The following is a 21,107-nucleotide window of genomic DNA, read 5'->3' on the forward strand; positions in this document are numbered from 1 at the left end:
AGCCTGTGGAGTCACATGGAGAGGTAGATTAACAAATAAGGAGGTGAAGGAATGTTGTGGTGTGGATGTGGATGTGATAGGAAGTGTTAGGAGAAACACACTGAGGCCATGTGGAGAGGATGGAGAGTGAGAGACAGACGAGGAGAGTGTATGTGAGTGAGGTGGAAGGGGGGAGAGGGAGGGGGAGGCCAAGGTATGAGATGGAGGGATGGAGTGGAGAGTTATATGAGAGAGGGGGATGTGAGCTGGAAATAGGCAGTGAAATGACGGGGAACAGGGCAACATGGAGACAATTTGTTTGTGGCCAACCCTTACAGGATTAAGGCATCTGGCATGAGATAGACAGATAGGGGAATGGGGCCTGGTGGTTTAGTGGGTAATTAAAGAGCTCGAATTGGATTGAGCCTGTGCAGGTTTATATCCAAGGGGTGGTTGGAGTTTATTGCTCATGTAATGCCACTCAGGGATGAGTGAGGCTGGTCACTCTCATCTTAAATGTCAGGACCAACTTGCCTAAACCCGGGCTCCTATGCTCCTCATCAGGCGGCATAGGACTGGAAGATGGATGGATGAATCTGGGAGACACTTAACCCAGCCAAAAACCCCGGTCATATTGTTATCATTCAGTGTACAGGAAATTATGGAGGCATAAAACTTTAGGAAGAGATAATGAAGATAATGGAGAGAGTCCTAGAAGGTACGATTAGGGAAAGTGTGAATATTGATTAGATGCAGTTTGGGTTTATGATGGGCAAAGGAACCACTGATGCCATATTCACTGTCTGCCAGCTTCAGCAAAAATATACTGTACAGTAATCACTCATTTATCCGGACATAAAAGACCAAAGGCATGTCTGAATAGAGACAACATCTGGATAATGAACTTTATTACCCTACCATACCCAGACCCTACCTATAGCCAAATACAAGCCATACTTAACCTATTTGTACAGTACCTATGCTTAATCCGGCATTGTTTTCCGGTCTTTCAGGCATGTAGACATCAAAACACACAAAGGAATATTCAAAGTAATGCTAAACACCATAAAAAAAATTTAAAAAAGCAGAAAAAACACTGAAAACCAGAATACACCCTACCTAAACATTACTGTATGTATAGTACCCCTCCTTACTTTGGGTGTGTAATTTTGCCATATATTGACATCAAAACATACATTGGATTATCCAAAATAATTCTATCTATCTATCTATCTATTGCCAGACGCCTCAATCCCGTTTGGGGTGGCCACAAACAAATCGCCTCCAAGTCGCCCTGTCCCCCGCCATTTCACTGCCCTGCTCCCAACTCACACCCCCCTCTCTCATATACCTCTCCACCCCATCCCTCCATCTCATCCTCGGCCTCCCCCTCCCTCTTCCCCCCTCCACCTCACTCACATACACTCTCTTCGTCAGTCTCTCACCCTCCATCCTCTCCACGTGGCCAAACCACCTCAGTGTGTTCCTCATAACGCTTCCTATCACATCCACATCCACACCACAACGCTCCTTTATATCCTCATTCGTCAGCCTGTCTCTCCACGTGACTCCACAGGCTCCTCTTAAATAACTCATTTCCACTGCTCTCACTCTTGACTTGTGTCCTTCCAACAATGTCCAAGCTTCACTTCCGTACGTTAGAGTTGGTATCACAATACTGTCATGTAGTAACTTTTTCACTTCCATGCTCACTTCCCTGTTTCTTATCACTGCTTTCAAGGAACCAGCAACCTTTCTTCCCTGCTGTACCCTTTCAAGCACTTCACCCTCCAAACCTCCATCCTTACTCATCACACTACCCAAATACTTAAACGTACTCACATTTTCCAATTCCTCACCATCTAACCTCGCTGTACATTCACTAACTTCACCTCTCTCAAAGACCATCACTTTACTCTTCCCTACATTCACCTTTAGGTTCCGTTTCTCACATCCTCTCTCAAACTCATCCACCAAGCCTTGCAGCTCCCCTTCGTCTTCACTCAACAACACAGTATCATCTGCAAACAACAGTACAGGGAGTTTCCAAACACTATCCTCTCTCACCAGGGCCACTCCAACATCCACTACCCTACCTTGTACCTCTTTTATTACCCCATCCATGTACAGATTGAACAACCATGGAGACATGACACATCCCTGTTTCAAACCAACTTTCAAAGAGAAAAATTCACTTAGTTCACCATCCACACGCACTGCAGCCTTCGCACCATCGTACATACTCTTCACAGCATTCAACAACTTCCCATCTACTCCATATATTCTTAACACTTTCCACAATCCTTGTCTATCCACCCTGTCATATGCTTTCTCCAAATCCATGAAAGCCGCATACAACTTCTTTCCCTTCTCTAGAAACTTTTCCACTAAAGATCTAAGAATGAATATCTGATCTACACAACCTCTTCCCTTCCTAAAGCCTCCCTGTTCTTCTCCAACTAATTTCTCTGTTCTTTCTCTAACTCTGTCTATAAGTATCCTACCATACACTTTTCCTATTATACTAAGAAGACAAATGCCCCTATGATTACCACACACTTCTTTTTCCCCTTTTCCTTTGTACAAGGGAATAATTATACCTGACTTCCAATCCTCCGGGACTCTACCTTCCTCCCAGGCCAATCTGCACATCTTCCACATCCATTCTACTACTATCTCTCCCCCATGCTTCAGCATTTCACCACACACTCCATCAATTCCTGGGGCTTTCCCTGATTTAACTTTCTTCATTGCTTCCACAACTTCTATCCTACTGATTTCTTCCTGTCTTCTCACCTCCCTCCTTCTCCCAGCCATTCCCCAGCCACTTATACTCGCATTACTTCCATCCTCTACGTTCAACAATTCCTTAAAGTGTTCTCTCCATCTGCTCACTTTTTCTCCCTTCTCCACTAGTAATCTACCATTTTTATCTTTCACTCCCCTGCTAACTTCACTTCCACCCTGTCTTACTCTTTTCACTTCTCTCCAGAACATTTTCTTACAGTCCCTCCACTTTACACTCAAATTCCTTCCAAATTCCTCATCCACTCTCTTCTTACTCTCTCTTACTAATCTTTTCACCTCTCTCTTCCTTTCCACATATAACTCTGAACCAAAAAACCTACTTTTTTTTTTTTAATGTGAGGAAGAAGGAACCAAAGGCAACGAGCCCACAAAACTGTTCCTTCCAAGAGAAAAACAAAATACAAGAGAAAGCCAAATTCAAGATCCATTCATTTCGAGATGCCTGGCCACACTGCGTTTGAAAGACTGGAGATCACAGGAAGCAGGAAATACAGACAGAGGGAGACAGTTCCAGAGTTGACTTGTTGCATAAATGAAGGACTGGGAGTAACGGTTAACTCTTGCATTAGAGAGTTGGACAGAAAAGGGATGAGAGTTTGCTGCTAGACGGGTGCTATGTGCACGTCGTAGAGGTGGAGGAATGTATTCAGACAGTTCAGAGGAGCAGTGACCATTGAAGAAGCGATAGAAAAGAGATAAAGATGCAACAGTGCGGTGAAGCGACAGAGGTTGAAGGGAGTCAGTAAGAGGAGGAGAGTTAACGAGGTAAAAAGCCTTTTACTCCAACCTATTGAGAAGCACTGTCTAATTTTGCATTGTTTTCAAGTCAATCTACCATATTTAGACATCAAAACACACACAGGAATATCCAACATAATCCTAAACACCAAGAGAACCATGAAAGAAAAACACTGAAAACCAAAAAACACCCAACATATATACATTAATGTACGTTCAGCACCCCTCCTAATTTTGGCACTGTTCTGACATCAATTTGCCATATTTTGACATCAAAACACACATAGAAATATCCAAAGTAATGCTAAACACCAAGAAATCCATGAAAAAAAATACTGAAAACCAAAAAACTCCCTACCTATACATGACTGCATGTACAGTACCCTCCTAATTTTGGCACTGTTTTCTGGTCAATTTGCCATATTTAGACATCAAACCACATATGGGTATATTCAAAGTAACGCTAAACACCAAGAAAAACATGAAAAAAAAAACACTAAAAACTTAAAAACATCCAACCTATACACTACTGTATGTACAGTACCCTTCCTAATTTTGGCACTGTTTTCCAGTCAATCTGCCATATTGAGAAATCAAAAAACACACAGGATTATCCACATTAATGCTAAAAATGAAGAAAGCTTGCGCAGACAACAAAAATCCACAAAAAAAACTGACGATGGTTTGAAAATCAGTTGTATGTCACGAGTGACCGCTCCCAGGGCTAAAAAAAAAATTCATGACCAAATACGCCACCAGAAATTTGTTATATTGGTATAAATGTATACCATCATCTTCGCTGGTGTTTATACTATAAGTAAAAAAAAAAAATAAAACTGATGAACAAAAGTACAGAAGTACAGTATAACAAGAATAAAGTGTTCAGGAGTAAAACATACCTTCATATAACTTCCCACCATCCTAGTGCAAAATTTTACCAGCACCTTCCAAGAGTTAAGCATATGTGTAGATGCAGAATTTCATGAACTTTCTCGTGAACTCTGCAGAATTACAATACAACCAACAGTAGGTGAATAAATTCCAAAAAAAATTGAAAAATCATGAATCAGTGTTATAACCACAGGGAAGGATAGGGACTGAGGGAGTGAGGGGTGAGCTGGGAGGTTATGGAGGAGGGAAGGGAGGGGGGGAGAAGCAAGGCTGTGGGTAGGATCCTCCCCCATCTGTCAACAGGTGGATGGGCACTTTTACCGTACATTTACTCGTGGCTTGCGGTCTGTTAGAAGCTGAGTGGCCATGCAGAAACACAACTCACTGTGACTGGGGGGCTTTCGACGTCCAGTAGAAAGGCAGAAGGCCACTGTCACTGAACATGTATTCGTGGCTTGTGGTCTGTGTTCGATGGTTGTGGTGGTTGGGAAAGATTTAACCCAGTAGCCGCGCAATATCGGACATTCATTGAGGATGCATACGGACGTTTTGACACCGCTTAAGGCTTACAGTCGTATTACTTGGGTGCTGGAGTGATCGGACAAGCATGCGACTTTGACCATTCTGTACAGGGGCAGACAGACATTTTAGCTCTGGTTGTGGGTTATGGACTACTTCCCGCTCACGACTCGAGCCCAGCAACCATGATACCAAATGTCTGAACATGTCAGCTGGCCGACCGAAGTTCTCGGGGACTTTTAAGTCCTGATAATAGCAAGTAAATTCGGATAATGGTTTAATAGAGCCAAGGTCCACCATCTGGCTAATGAACGCGTCCAGATACTGAGTGGCCGGATAAATGAGGAACTACCATATAGGAAAGAAAAGGGAGCTGCTCATTGTTTTTCCTGATTTGGAAAAGGCCTTTGACAAGGTCCCAAGGGAGGTGGTGAAGTGGGCAATGAGAAAAACTTGGGAATGAGGAGTGGCTGGTTAGAGGGCCATGGCTATACAGTATATGTGGATGCTCGTACCCAGGTGAGAGTGAACGGAGATTTAAATGATGAGTTTTCCATTAATGTTGGTGGGCATCAGGGGTCAGTTTTGAACCCCTTGGTGCTCGAAGGTCTCAAATGACTCAAGAAATGGATTCCTGTGGGAGATATGATATGCTGATGATTTGGTGCTGATTGCTGAGAATGAAAGGGAAATGGAGGAAAGATTTAGGAGTGGAAAGATGGTATGGGATACAAGGGTATGAGAGTAAATGTGAATAAAATAAAAGTGATCAACAGCAGGAAGGGTAAACACAGTGTCATGATGAACATAATGGATTTTATTGCCACACGTTTCAACATTTCTCTAATATCATCTTCAGTGGTCTAAAATGATAAAATTATTACGATTACTTACATTTAAATAATTATTAAAGCTCTTTAAAAATACGGCACTAGTAAATACGAGAATTAGGCTATGTTTATGGGGTAGGATGATACAGTATTGTTAAGTTGGGGCTTGTGCAATTTAATATAAAAGGACTCTTAAGATTCTTACACTGTCACTGGAGCAGCCATCATCCACTCACTTGATGTAGTGCTGCCTACTTCTTCCTTAGTCTTTATCATTCTTTTTCTGTGCCTGCCCTCCTCTCTTCCTATTTCTCCCATCTTTCCTGTCACTTCTTATTGCTTTTCTTTCCTTTACAGGTGGCTTTACATTGAGTGACAAGCCAAATGGTTTCCTGTAAGCCATGAAACCATTTACAACGTTGGATGGTAACCATATAAAAAAACCATACGTGCTCCCTACGTGTCAACAAGTGGACTGGTGGAGGGTTAGTGCCCCTCTCTGTAAAACAAATAACTCAAAGTCAAATGGCCACCCCTTACGGGATTATGGTATCTGGCAATAGATAGATAGATAGGCCTTTAAGACGAGTATCACACTGAACACTATGTTCTCTCACAGCTGAATACAGTGGTGACTGAAGCCTACGACCCATTCTCCCAGACTGACCCATATGTTCAGCGGTGCAACTTTTGAAGATCTGGTTCCCCAGGAATGAACTAATATCAAGTGTGAAAAGTGATCAAATCTAGAGCTACTGGTGGTGCTGCCAAAGAAGAGGAAGAGTGGGCATGTGTGGTTTGCCACAAGCGTATCCAACGTAACTCCATCTTGTTAAGTATCTGTGATAAGTCAGTGTATAAGAGATGTAATGGCATTCAAGGTAGACTGCAAGATAATGCCAATTTCATGTGAGCAATGTGTCAGGGAGGTCATGTAAATAGTGTCAGGTGTAAAAGAACTGATCTTGCTGCTGAGTTTCTTGAGTATGTGGAAGACTTTTGTCATATGGGGGACACACTGTGTGGTGGAGGTGTGGCTAGGATAAGGAGTGGTTGGAGGAAATTCAAAGAGCTCTTGCTTCTCTTGACACTTAGAGGGCTTTTTCTCTATCCTAAGGAATCTTTGTATGCAGCATGTGTTAGGTGTGTAATGTTGTATGGTAGTGAGACCTGGGCAGTAAAAGAAGAAGATATACATAGGCTCAAATGTACAGAAATGACAATGATTAGTTGGCTGTATAGTACAGCATGTCCTTGAATGTGAGGCCTGGAGGAGGGGGGGCTAGGTTTCTGACTGAAGAGTTGGAATGAAGAATGGGACTGGAATGTATTGGTATTACGATGAGAAGGGGCAGAGTGGGATGATTTGGGCAAGTGAAGAGGATGCGGGATGATAACTAGGTGGGGAAAGTGAGAAGTGTGAACGCTGTGGGCAGGGTTACAAGAGGCAGACCGAAAAACACCTTGGACGAGGTCATAGAGTGCAACCTGAAGGACAGGGGACTGTATACAGAGGCAGCCAGAGACTGAGCAATGTGAAGAGCTGCCATTAGGTGACCATGGCTGATGTGAGCAAGCATGTTGGAACCTTTATAAATGATGTGATACAATATATATATATGTGTACAGTCAGCACAATGGAAGTCTGGACCCTCTAATTTGCACCATATATTTGGTAGGGTCCAAGAAATATTGTAGGAAAATTCCTGTAGTCGGTGGATTGTTTTCTGGTGGCTTCTAGCAACTTTACAGGCTTACCACCACATGCTGTGTGATTATTAGCTCAGTGCCTGCCTGACTTTGGATGGGAGAGCACGTCAGATTTTCTTGTCCTGCCTGGCCCTTGTTAATTTCAAAGCTCTCTTTTTCACACCCTCCTCTGCCTTAGTGAATCATTGGAGATGGGTCCCAAGCCACTAACTGATGTAGGAAAAGCCAGAATTTTAACTACGAGAGAGGAAAATGTAAAAATTAAGGAGAGGCTTCAGTGCAGCAGTATGGCTGGGGATCTTGAAGTCTTTCTGAAGTCAATGCTGTATGGTTCTTTCAGACACATCTTTCAGCAATTCTGGGTACATATCTTTCAGCAGTCTAGCAGTCAAACGTGGGTCTTTTATCACAGCTTGCTTCAGTAACCTGTCTGTAGTTGGTGATGTTTTCCTTTTAAGTCCTAGCCTGTCTTTATGTTGGGGAATTGTGTTTTTTAGCAGGTGGCGGGCAGCAGTGAGGAGTGCCATAATGGTAGATTTTCCTCGCCCAGTTCAAATACAAATATCCTTAATTTTTTCCATTTTCCTCTCTCGTAGTTAAAATTCTGGCTTTTTCTACATCAGTTAGTGGCTTGGGACCCATCTCCAATGATTCACTAAGGCAGAGGAGGGTGTGAAAACGAGAGCTTTGAAATTAACAAGTGCCAGGCAGGACAAGAAAATCTGACGTGCTTTCCCATCCAAAGTCAGGCAGGCACTGAGCTCATAATCTCACAGCATGTGGTGGTAAGCCTATAAAGTTGCTAGAAGCCACCAGAAAATAATCCACGACAATAGGAATTTTCCTACAATATTTCTTGGACCCAACCAAATATATGGTATGAATTAGAGGGTCCAGGCTTCCATTGCGCCGACTGTATATATCTATCTATCTGTCCATTGCCAGATGCCTTAATCCCGTACGGGGTGGCCACAAACAAATCGCCTCCACATCGCTCTGTCCCCCAACATTTCACTGCCCTGCTCCCAACTCACATCCCCCTATTTCATATACCTCTCCACTCCATCCCTCCATCCCATCCACAGCCTCTCCGTCCCTCTCCCCCTCTCCACCTCACTCACATACACTCTCCTCATCAGTCTCTCACTCTCCATCCTCTCCACATGGCCAAACCACCTCAGTGTATTCCTCCTAACGCTTCCTATCACATCCACATCCACATCACAACGCTCCTATATATCCTCATTTGTCAGCCTGTCTCTCCATGTGACTCCACAGGCTCCTCTCAAATAACTCATTTCCATTGCTCTCACTCTTGAATTGTGTCCTTCCAACAACATCCAAGCTTCACTTCCATATGTTAGAGTTGGTATCACAATACTGTCAAATAATAACTTTTTCACTTCCATGCTCACTTCTGTCTTTCTTACCACTGCTTTCAAGGAACCAACAACCTTTCTTCCTTGTTGTACCCTTTCAAGCACTTCGCCTTCCAAACGTCCATCCTTACTCATCACACTACCCATGTACTTAAACATACTCACATTTTCCATTTCCTCACCAACCAACCTCAATGTACAGTACATTCACTGACTTCACTTCTCTCGAAGACCATCACTTTATTCTTATCTACATTCACCTTTAGATTCCGTTTCTTACACACTCTCCCAAACTCATCCTCCACACCTTACAGCTCCCTTTCATCTTCACTTAACAATACAGTATCATCTGCAAACAACAGTACAGGGAGTTTCCAAACACTTTCCTCTCTCGCTAGGGCCACTCCAACACCCACTGCCCTACCTTGTATCTCTTTTATTACCCCATCCATGTACAGATTGGAGACATGAACCATCCCTGTTTCAACCCAACCTTCAAAGATAAAAATTCACTCAGTTCACCATCCACACACATTGCAGCCTTAGCACCATCATACGTACTCTTCACAGCATTCAACAACTTCCCAACTACTCCATATATTCTTAATACCTTCTACAATCCTTGTCTATCCACCCTGTCATATCTATCTCTCTATCTATTGCCAGACGCCTCAATCCCGTTTGGGGTGGCCACAAACAAATCGCCTCCAAGTTGCCCTGTCACCCGCCATTTCACTGCCCTGCTCCCAACTCACACTCCCCTCTCTCATATACCTCTCCACCCCATCCCTCCATCTCATCCTCGGCCTCCCCCTCCCTCTTCCCCCCCTCCATCTCACTCACATACACTCTCTTCGTCAGTCTTTCACCCTCCATCCTCTCCACATGGCCAAACCACCTTAGTGTGTTCCTCATAACGCTTCCTATCACATCCACATCCACACCACAACGCTCCTTTATATCCTCATTCGTCAGCCTGTCTCTCCATGTGACTCCACAGGCTCCTCTTAAATAACTCATTTCCACTGCTCTCACTCTTGACTTGTGTCCTTCCAACAATGTCCAAGCTTCACTTCCGTACGTTAGAGTTGGTATCACAATACTGTCATGTAGTAACTTTTTCACTTCCATGCTCACTTCCCTGTTTCTTATCACTGCTTTCAAAGAACCAGCAACCTTTCTTCCCTGCTGTACCCTTTCAAGTACTTCACCCTCAAACCTTCATCCTTACTCATGTGACCCTGTCATATGCTTTCTCCAAATCAATGAAGGTCGCATACAACTTCTTTCCCTTCTCTAGAGACTTTTCCACAAAAGATCTAAGACTAAATCTCTGATCTACACAACCTCTTCCCTTCCTAAAGCCTTCCTCTTTTTGTCCAACTAATTCCTCTGTTATTTCCCTAACTCTGTCAATAAGTATCTTACCATACACTTTTCCCAGTACACTAAGAAGACAAATGCCTCTATGATTACCACACACTTTTTTTTCCCCTTTTCCTTTGTACAAGGGAACAATTATACCTGATTTCCAATCCTCCGGGACTCTTCCTTCCCCCTGGCTAATCTGCACATCTTCCACATCCATTCTACTACCATCTCTCCTCCATGCTTCAGCATTTCACCATACACTCCATCAATTCCTGAGGCTTTCCCCAGTTTGACTTTCTCCATTGCTTCCACAACTTCTATCCTACTGATTTCTTCCTGTCTTCTCACCTCCCTCCCTCTCCCAGCAATTCTCCAGCCACTTATACTCGCATTACTTCCATTCTCTATGTTCAACAATTCCTTAAAGTGTTCTCTCCATCTGCTCACTTTTTCTCCCTTCACCACTAGTAATCTACCATTTTTATCTTTCACTCCCCTGCTAACTTCGCTTCCACCCTGTCTTACTCTCTTCACCTCTTTCCAGAACATTTTCTTACAGTTCCTTCACTTTACATTCAAATTCCTTCCACATTCCTCATCCACTCTCTTCTTACTCTCTCTTACTAATCTTTTCATCTCTCTCTTCCCTTCTACATATAGCTTTCTCTTCTGCCTCTCAACTTCATCCATGCCCCTATTTCTCAACCATTCATTGTATGCTTTCTTCTTTTGTGCCACAGCCTGTCTCACCTCTTCAGTCCACCATGCTGTTCCTTGCACCCCATTCTGTCTTCTTTTCACCCTACACACCACATCACATGCTGCACATATTTCTTCTGTGAATATCTTGCACATACCTTCCACATCCCCCATCTGTTCCAATTCATATTTACCCAATCGTTCCTCCACTACTCTCTTATATTCTGCCTTTTTCTCATCCTCTTGTAACCTTTCCACTCTCCTTGCAACTACTCCTTCCTCTCGTCTTTCCCTTCTTCTATTTGTCCATCTTACTTCGATCTTGATTCTGGCCACCACCAAGTAGTGGTCAGAAAGTCCACTCCCCCACCCTCTATATGCTCTTCCATCCATTACACATCCTCGCATCCTTTCATCCACACACACATAATCAATCATTGCCTTCCTTTCATTCAGTTCACCACCCACCCTTCTCATCACTCGTCATGTATACCTGTGGATCATTTTGTGCCTGAAGAGGGTATTGGGTATCACCAACCCCCTCCTGGCACAAATGTCCACTAACGCACTCCCATTCTCATCTATCTCAGCAGACACACTCCTCTCACCAACTATTCCATCGACCTTCACATTCCCGACTTTACCATTCACATCACCAATCAAAAACACTCTCTCATTCCTTCCAAACTTTTCCATGCACACTTCCACATTTGTCCAGAACTCTTCCCTCACTCTGCTTGCATGATCTTGCGTTGGCGCATACATGCACACAATCGCCCACATTTGTATTCCAACTTTCAATCTTACCCACAGAATCCTTGAGCCAACTGATCCATACTCTCTTATGTTCTTCCATCTTTTACTCACAACAATACACACTCCTTCTTTTGCCCTCTCATTCTCACCTACTCCTGCACATATGCCCCATCCATACTCCCATTCTCTCACACTCTCACCTCTCCATTTAGTTTCAGTTAATCCACATACATCCACTTTTGCACCCTCAAGCACCTGGACAATCTCTCTCTCTTTCACCTCATCATTCACATCCCTTACATTCCACGTCGCAATCCGTACCATGTCTTTTGTCCGGTCTTTGGTCGTCATCTTTTGGTCAGTCCTTGTCCGAGGCTTCTTGTTCGTCTTTTTAGTTAGCTGTTTTCCGGGGAGGGGCACTGACCCTCCGCCAACTCTTTTAGTCGCTTCATACGATATGTAGGGATACTGGGGGAGTATTCTTGAAAAACCCCTACCCTCAGGGGGTATATATATATAGAATATATATACAGAATATATATTGTATCATTCATATTGTATTGTTTATATACAGTAATCACTCCAATATCCGACGTAATAGAGCCATAGGTAGGTCCGGTTATTGGTTTTGTCCGGATATTGGGCCCCAGCTTATGGACTTGTACTTATGGACCCCAACTCAGAGAAACACCTATACAACTCCCTCTGGACATGCATAGCACCTATTTAAGACCGAAATCACACCAATAAGGCACATAAATGACTGAAATAAATGCAAAAGAAACATAAAATGAGTGTTTAGAGGTATGTTCATACATTAATAAACATTCTGGTACTTATGGACCCTAACCTAGCCTAACTCAGAAAAACACATTCCTACAGCACATGCATAGCTACTAACACCCTATTCACACCAATAAAGGACATTAAAGAGTGAAATGAGGTAAGTATAATATGGAAAAAAGTACAGTATGAAACATTCTGGCTACTTACAGCAAGTCCCTGGCCACCTCGATGAATAACCGCCTCCTCTCAGACTCTGACAGAAAGAACGATTTCCTGAAGCAATTGCAGTACACTGTTCCTGAAGTCTTGCACTGAACTTAGTCAATAACACACAGAAATCCGTTCTCTTCACAGTGTGCACTTTTGTCTAAATAATGCTCCATTGTAACTTACTAAGTGTTGCACTTTAACTTTTCCCATTCTTATAATTTTCCAAAGCCAAAACAAACAAGTCTATTTACGTTAAATTTTTTGTCTATAGAGTCTTTTCTCTCACAACTTTAAATCCTTAACACAACACACTGTTTTTTTCACTGCACAACACTCAAAATTCCCCTGTGGTCTAGTGGAGAAGTTCTTGCTGTTTATTCACTGTCAGAGTCCGAGAGTATCACTGGCAGGCGACCTAGGGGTGCATCGCTGGGTCGTGGTGATGGCATACCCACTGCAGAGAACTCTGAAGACAGCCGCAAACTCACGTCGAGCGGTGACTCCACCGTGACTGATGTGCTGGGCTGTGGCTCGGAGCATGAGGGCCTGTCTTGGGGAGGCAACGGAGTGGAGCCAGGGCTGGGCACAGCGGGGGTCACGGACCTGAAAAAACTGTCAATGGTTAATTGACGCAATGACCGACTATTCTGACGATTGATGATGCGCTGCCTGAAAGCACGCACTTCCTCCATGAGTCCCAAGGGCCCCATCTCCCTGTCGCAGTCCGGGTGTTCCAGGTAGTCTAAGACGAACTCTAGATGTTCCCGGAGTGCGCTCAGCTTGGGGATGGATGGCTGCAGTAGTGTCCTGCCGAGAGGAGTCCGCATCATCGTCGCCTTCAGCGTCGGAATCTTCAAGTTCGGTACTGACACCTGAAACCGAAGACGCGATCTCGATATCAGACAACGTCTGATACCCAGGATTGCCCTCGTCGTCATCCAACCACTCGCGAACATCGTCCACATCTACATCGTCGCCGTGCGTACGTAGCCGTGCATGGAAGTCATCCACGTCAAAGCCTAGAAAATCGTACTCCACAACCGTTCCGAGAAGCAGACGAGACCAACCATTTTCCAGAGTCTTCACAGGGACTTCCTTCCATGCACTAGCCCTGTTGTACAGCGCAGACTTGATGTTGTAGCGGCGAAGGTTTTCCAAAGTCCGCTTGCCTCGTGTGTCCCGTCCCTCCCTGCGCTCGTCTTCGTCCTCGAGAACAACCATCACCTCGTCCAGGAACTTTCTACGGTATAGGTGCTTTGTTGCCACGATCACTCCTTGGTCCATTGGTTGGATGAGAGCAGTCGTATTAGGTGGCAGAAACATGCACTTAATACGGCCATTCTCAGCAACCAAGTCCTTGTCGCACGGGTGGGCAGGTGCATTGTCAAGTAGAAGGAGGGCCTTTACCTGGTCGTGTGGGATTCCCAGTGTCTTCATCTGGTAATGGATGACCTCCTTGACGAAGTGACGGTGAAACCAGTCTTTGAAGATCACAGCTGTGAACCATGCCTTCAAAGAATGGTACCAGACGACAGGAAGGACATCCATCACCCCACGAAGGCACCGAGGCTGCTTTGCGCGGCCAACAACAACGGGCTTAAGCCGGTGCATGCCGTTAGCACTGGCACAACACAAAGCAGATATCCGTTCCTTGGAAAGCTTGCGGCCAGGTACAAGCTTCTCCGTCTCCTCGGCTAGAGTGTTAATTGGCAGCGAGCGATAGAATAGGCCAGTTTCGTCAGCGTTGTAGACTTGACCGAGAGTTAGGCCCTCCCTGTCGATCAAGCCTTTCACCTTGTGCCAAAACTCGTCAACTCCATCCTCGTTAGCATGCAATGCTTCACCATGTGCTTTACGGTTGGTAAGGCCATGCCGCAACTTGAACGCGAAGAGCCAACCCTCGGATGCCTTGAAGTCTAGGGCGTTGTGAAGCCTGGCGAACTTCTCAGCAGCAGCCTTCAGCTCCGTTCCACGTACCATCACACCAGCAGCATGTTGTTGTCAATACCAAATTAACGTGGATCGGTCGATTTCAGCAAACTTGGGGGTAAACATAACCTTCCTCTCCACGTTGCGTTTGCTTCTCGACGAGAAGTCAGCCGTGTACTGCATGAGTTTGTCTCGGGACCTCTTGATATCGAACAAAGTAGACCGGGCCAGGTTAAACTCGCGGAGAATGCGGGAAGAAGACCACCCCGCATCTACTTTCTCCAATATCTCCCTCTTCTTCTCCAGAGTCAACACCACTCTCTTCCTTTTCTCAGGTGGCGGGGCCATCATCACACACACTAAGAGGAGGCCCAAGAGCAGCAGGAGGCCCTGCAGCAGGTAGGGCACCACCACAAAAGCAATCACGTGGGCAGCCATTACGACGAGCGTGCACTCGCGGCGAGAGACAGGCGGAAAGTGGGGAGGATGCAGGGGCGCTCTATCGGACGTCGGAGGAATGACGCGCCAAAACAATGCTCTCCCACGGCGCGCGCAGTAAGTTCAAATTACGGACAGGATTTTTTTTTTTTTTTTTTTTTTTTTTTTTTTTTTTTTTTTTGGGGGGGGGCCCAGGGGGGAGATGTTGGATCCCAGGACGATTATGTCTGGGTAGTGGGGATGTTTGGTTACTGGGCGTCCAGATATTAGAGTGCTTACTGTATACAGAATATACTGTATATTGTATCATTCATATCATAATGTTTATAAAAGCTCCAACATACTTGCATGTGTCCCCCCCTGTCACCTAATGGAGGCTTTCCATGCTGTTTAATCTCTGGCAGCCTCCCTATTCAGTCCCTTATCCCTGAGATCACACTCCAAAATCTCATCCCAGGTCTTTTTTGGTCTGCCTCTCACAACCCTACCATCACCAACCACGCTTCTCACTTTTTGCACCGAACTGTCATCCCCCATTCTTTCCACATGCCCAAACGACCTCAGTCTAATTCTCCTCATCAAAACACCAATACACTCCAGTCCCTTTCTTCTTAACTCTTCCATCATAAATCTAGCCCCTCTAGGCCTCACATTCAAGAACACACTGCACATCCATGTACCGTAATCATTGTCATTTCCGTACATATGAGCCTGTGAATATCCTCTTCCTTTACTGCCCAGGTCTCACTACCATATAGCATTACACTCCTAACAGATGCAGCATTCAAAGTTCCCTTGGCATGGAGGGACAGCCTTCGCAATGTCAGGAGAGGCAACAGCTCCCTGAACTTCTTCTACCAAGATAAAAAAAATATTGCCAACAATCCACTGTCCACCTTAATGTTTCAGAACAATTCTTATTCCAACTTGAATATCAGAGTATTCCTTCTCATATATAGCTCTTCTGTACTTCATACTGTTATCTGTTGCATTTACATGGTTTTCTTTTAACAACCTACACTGCAACAGTTGGCAGGGATTTATTTGAAAACTTGTGCACATAGTACAAACTCTGAAATCCAAAATGCTTTGGTCAACAGGTTTTATGGAAAATGGAGTTTTTGGAAAGCAGACTCATATTGATGACTAATATATACCTTTCTGCATCATTAACAATAAATACAGTGAAGTATCTTCTATTAGTAATTCTTTGTCAGCTTTTATAATGTCGACAGAAAAAACTTTGTCTTCAAATATGCACAGACTGTCCTGGAACAGGAAATATCAGCAGCCCCTATTGCATGAAAAATATTTTGTTAAGTAGGGCTTTTGGAAACTGGATGTTCAAAGTTCAGTGTTTATCCTCTTGGGGGGGGGGGAAGAAAAGAAAAGAAAAAAAAAAAAGCTTTTGGATGAACACAACTTTGTCCCTTTTCCCCTGAAATACATATAACATTCATTCCAGTGACATAATTCATCTTGCTGACTAAACAATCTTACTTATCTTGAGAAATTTTTGTTTTTTTCTGAAGGAGTTAGACCTTAATGGTTTCTAAAGGATTCGTTAATTTCCTCTGCACAAAAGACCTCTCCTATGTTAAATAAAATCATATAATAGTCAGTAAGTAGAGGTTACTTTTTTTAGCCACAGATGGGGCAAAACTGACCTTAGACAGACAGACCCCAATTGTACCAGTGCCACAGCAGACATCCAACAGCACCGACGAGGGGGTAAGGCTGGCCAGGTCCCCAATGCGCTCATACAGCAACTCTGCACCTGCTGTGTTCACCTGCAGGGGAAGGTTGCTATATTTATTCCCTTACCAAAATATCACAACTTTTTCATACAACTGTTGCCTGTACTGTAAAGTGGAGGAAATGGGAAATCAGCTTTACAGGGAGTAATAAGCAACTACAGTATATGAAATTTATTGTACATATGACAATGTAAAAGAATACTGAAGACTGTAGCTTACAGTGTGGTCTTAGCTGTGCTGTATGAGTGAAACAATGACAAAAACACAAAAGACAGCATTTCTTGCAAATGAACAAAATCATCTGGTTAAAAAAAAAAAAAAAAAAAAAAAAAAAAAAAAAAAATCTTAAGTGTACTAATAGCAGAGAAAGAGTAACTTGAGAGTTTCTCAAGCCTCACACTGCAAGGATTTCTTTCACTTCGACTATCTTACTTTGACTTCTTTCTTCGACTATCTTACTTCTACAATGGAACACATTCTAACCATTTCTCCTTCCTCTAAAATCTCCATTCTAGGAGATTTCAATGTTCACCACCACCTTCGGCTCTCCTCTCCTTTCACTGATCCACCTGGTGAACAAGCCTACACCTTTTCTATCCTTAATGACCTACAGCAGCTTGTACAGCACCCTACCCATATCCCTGACTTCCTTGGAAAGAGCTCCAACATACTTGACCTCTTTCTTACAATTAATCCTTCTGCTTACACTGTTAATCTTTCCTCTCCATTGGGCTCCTCCGATCACAACCTTATTATCTTAACCTCTCCTATCGCGCCGGTACGGTCTGTGGACCCTCCAAAGAAATGTCGTCTGTGGCACTTTGGAGCTGAGGATTGGGAGGCCCTCAGGCAGTACTTCTTTGATTTCCCACGCAATGATTATTGCTTCCATGGCCGGGAGCCATCTGGGTGTGCCTTGCGCATTACGGAGATTATTCTCTCGGACATGGAAGCATACATTCCCTTCTAGTATCCTTTGACTAATGCAAGAGAGCCTTGATTTAATCACGCTTGTTCTAATGCTGTCCACAACAAGGAGAGGGCCCATAAAAGGCACCAGAGCCAACCCACCCCTAAATCACATCTTTTATACGTTTCTGCCCGGAATCATGCTAAGTCTGTTCTTCGCTCTGCTAATAATAATTTCATCCATGCTAAATGCTCTCAACTCTCTACCTCGAATTCTTCCCGCTTCTTCTGGCACACTGCCAAAAACCTTTCTAACAACTTTACCTCATCATCCTTCCCTCCTCTTTTCTACTCTGTTGGCTCTGTAGCTATTTCTTCTACTGATGAAGTAGATCTCTTCGCCCAGACTTTCTCTCCAAATCCACGATTCCGGTGCTGTTCCTCTATCACTTCCCCCCTCTGACTTCCTCATGGTTGACATTAAAATTTCTTCAGCTGATGTATTTTCTGCCATCACTGGCCTCAATAGTAACAAGGCATATGGGCCTGATGGAGTCCCTCCTGTTGTCCTAAAGAACTGTGCTTCTGTGTTTACACCCTGCCTAGGTAAACTCTTTCACCTTTGTCTACCAACTTGGACCTTTCCTTCTTGATGGAAGTCTGCTCTCATTCAGTCAGTCCCATTGAAGGGTGACCATTCGCAACCCTCTAACTATAGTCCAATTGCTTTAACTTCCTGTGTCTCAAAAGTTTTCGAGTCAAATCTTAATAGAAAAATTCTAAAGCATCTTTCCTATCACAACCTTCTTTCTGATCGTCAGTATGGGTTCCATCAGGGGCGCTCCACTGGCAAACTTCTTACCTACCTTTCAGACTCCTGGTCATCCTCCTTTCGGGACTTTGGCGAAAGCCTTGCTATTCCACTTGACATTTCAAAGGCTTTCAATCGAGTCTGGCATAAATCTTTAATTTCCAAACTGCCCTCTCACGGTTTCTCTCCTTCTACCTGTGCCTTCATCTCTAGCTTCCTTTCTGGTCGTTCTATAGCCGCTGTTGTAGAAGGCCATCGTTCTTCTCCTAGATCTATCAACGGTGGTGTTCCTCAGGGCTCTGTCCTATCACCAACTCTCTTCCTTTTATTCATCAATGACCTTCGAAGCTGTACATCTAACCCTATCCACTCGTACTCTGATGACTCCACCCTTCACCTTTCCATTTCGTTCTCACAACGTCCATCTCCGCAGTTACTTCAACAAACAAGGGATGAGGCTATGGCACACCTAATATCTAACTTGGCTCGTATCTCTGACTGGGGTAAAAATAATCTTGTTGTTTTTAATGCATCAAAGACTCAGTTCTTACACCTAACAACCCAACAAAATCTTCCACAGGTGTTCCCACTAATGTTTAATAATATTCAACTTAATCCTGCATCATCCTTGAACATGCTTGGGGTTTCACTCACTTGGGACTTATCTTGGAAAGATCATATTACATCTCTTGTAAAATCTGCTCCCAAGAGATTGAGTGTGCTAAGCTGATGCCGTTCCTTTTTTACCACTGCACAATTGTTGACTTTATACACGGATTTTATCCGCCCCTGTGTGGAGTACAACTCTCATGTGCGGGGAGGCTCCCCATATACAGTTCTTCTCAACAGGGTGGAGTCAAAGGCTTTTCGTCTCATTAACTCTCCTCCTCTTTCTGGCTCCCTTCAACCTCTGTCTCTTCACTGCGCTGTTCCATCTTTATCTTTTTTCTATTGCTGCTTCAATGGTCACTGCTCCTCTGAATTGTCTGCTTGCATTCCTCCACCTCTACAACGGGGGTGTAGCACCCATCTAGCAGCAAACGCTCATCCCTTTTCTGTCCAACTCTCTAATGCAAGCGTTAACCGTTACTCCCAGTCCTTCATTTATGCAACGGGTCAACTCTGGAACTGTCTCCCTTTGTCTGTATTTCCTGCTAGCTATGATCTCCAGTCTTTCAAACGCAGTGGTGTCCAGGCATTTCGAAATTACTGGATCTTGAATTTGGCTCTCTCTTGTATTTTGTTTTTCTCCTGGAAGGAACAGTTGTTGCAGACTCGTGGCCATTGGTTCCTTCCAGGCAAAAAAAAAAAAAAAAAAAAAAAACAATATTGTTGGATGTTAGCCAGATTAAAATGGCCAAGTGCACTACAACAACAAAAGGGTTAAACATCCAACATAAATATCATATACACACTATAAACGTAGTTACACAGTCTGAAAGCTGACATGATGCTCAAAAGGACATGAGTTAAACCCCAATAAGAGCCAGGGAACAGGTTGATTTGAAATTTCATATACAGTATATACTGTATATACTGTATATATATATATATATATATATATATATATATATATATATATATATATATACGGTATACAGTAATACCTTGATATATGATACCCCTAGATGCGATACCCCCCCGGCTCAATGATAGGGGTAGAAACTGCACTATACCCCACCTAATGATGGCCAAACCCCAGTTTAATGATGGGTTTTGATTTTTCTTACTGATTTATATTATATTTTAGACTAAAACTGTGTGTTTACGGTGATTTATAAACTGTTTTTAGACTTTGATTAATGTGTTTTAGCCACAGATGGGGCAAATACTGTCATTCTGGGGTACAGTTTACTATGCGTGATTTTTTCCAGACATGTTTGACGATGTTCAGATTTGATTTGTTGGTTTTAGTGAGTTATATACAGGTGTTAGGCTCAGGTAAGCTTCCTTGACAGCTGTTAGGCCATTTAGATTGCCTTTAAACCCCTTTTTGGGCTCATCTGGGTGGTTTTTGGACTTGGTTTGGGGGGAAACCCAAGGCTGGTAAATGGTCCACATTGAAATACTGTATATGTTAAAAGTACCCCGTTATACGATACCCCATCTAACGATGGGGTTTTTACCTAACCAATTAGATCATTAAACCAGGGTATGCCTGTATATATATATAGATAGACAGATAGATAGATAGATAAACATACATAGATATATATATATATATATATATATATAATATCATCATTCATTCATTCATCATACAATCCTACATTGACCCATGAGAAGCATAGGACCCCGAGGCTAGGCAAGCTGGTCCTGACATTTAAGATCTGAGTGACCAGCCTCACTCATCCCTGAGTGGCATTACATGAGCAATGAACCCCAACCACCCCTTGGATAAAAACCTACATAGGCTCAATCCGATTGGAGCGCCATAATTACCCACTAAACCACCAGGCTCCATAATTTAGTTATATGGTTACCACCCAGCATAGTAAATGGTTTGCTGGTGTATGGGAAACAATATGGCTTGTCACTCTTGTAGAGTCACAAAAGGCAGAAGGAAAGGAAAGAATGAAGGAAAGAA

The 21,107-nt window shown here is 43.5% G+C and overlaps 1 protein-coding gene across 1 annotated transcript in view; it reads right to left on the bottom strand.

The window, feature by feature from the left end:
* Positions 1–21,107, bottom strand: part of LOC145415573 (tRNA (uracil-5-)-methyltransferase homolog A-like) — a 495,026-nt gene that overhangs the window by 127,203 nt on the left and 346,716 nt on the right. The window contains exon 9 of the mRNA XM_080284796.1: positions 16,711–16,833. Coding sequence (XP_080140922.1) covers positions 16,711–16,833 — 123 coding nt within the window. The remainder of the gene's footprint in view (positions 1–16,710; positions 16,834–21,107) is intronic.

This window comes from Coenobita brevimanus, chromosome 13 (assembly GCF_032717465.1).
Source record: "Coenobita brevimanus isolate Jiangsu-jjx chromosome 13, ASM3271746v2, whole genome shotgun sequence".
In the NCBI taxonomy this organism is placed as follows: Eukaryota; Metazoa; Arthropoda; class Malacostraca; order Decapoda; family Coenobitidae; genus Coenobita; species Coenobita brevimanus.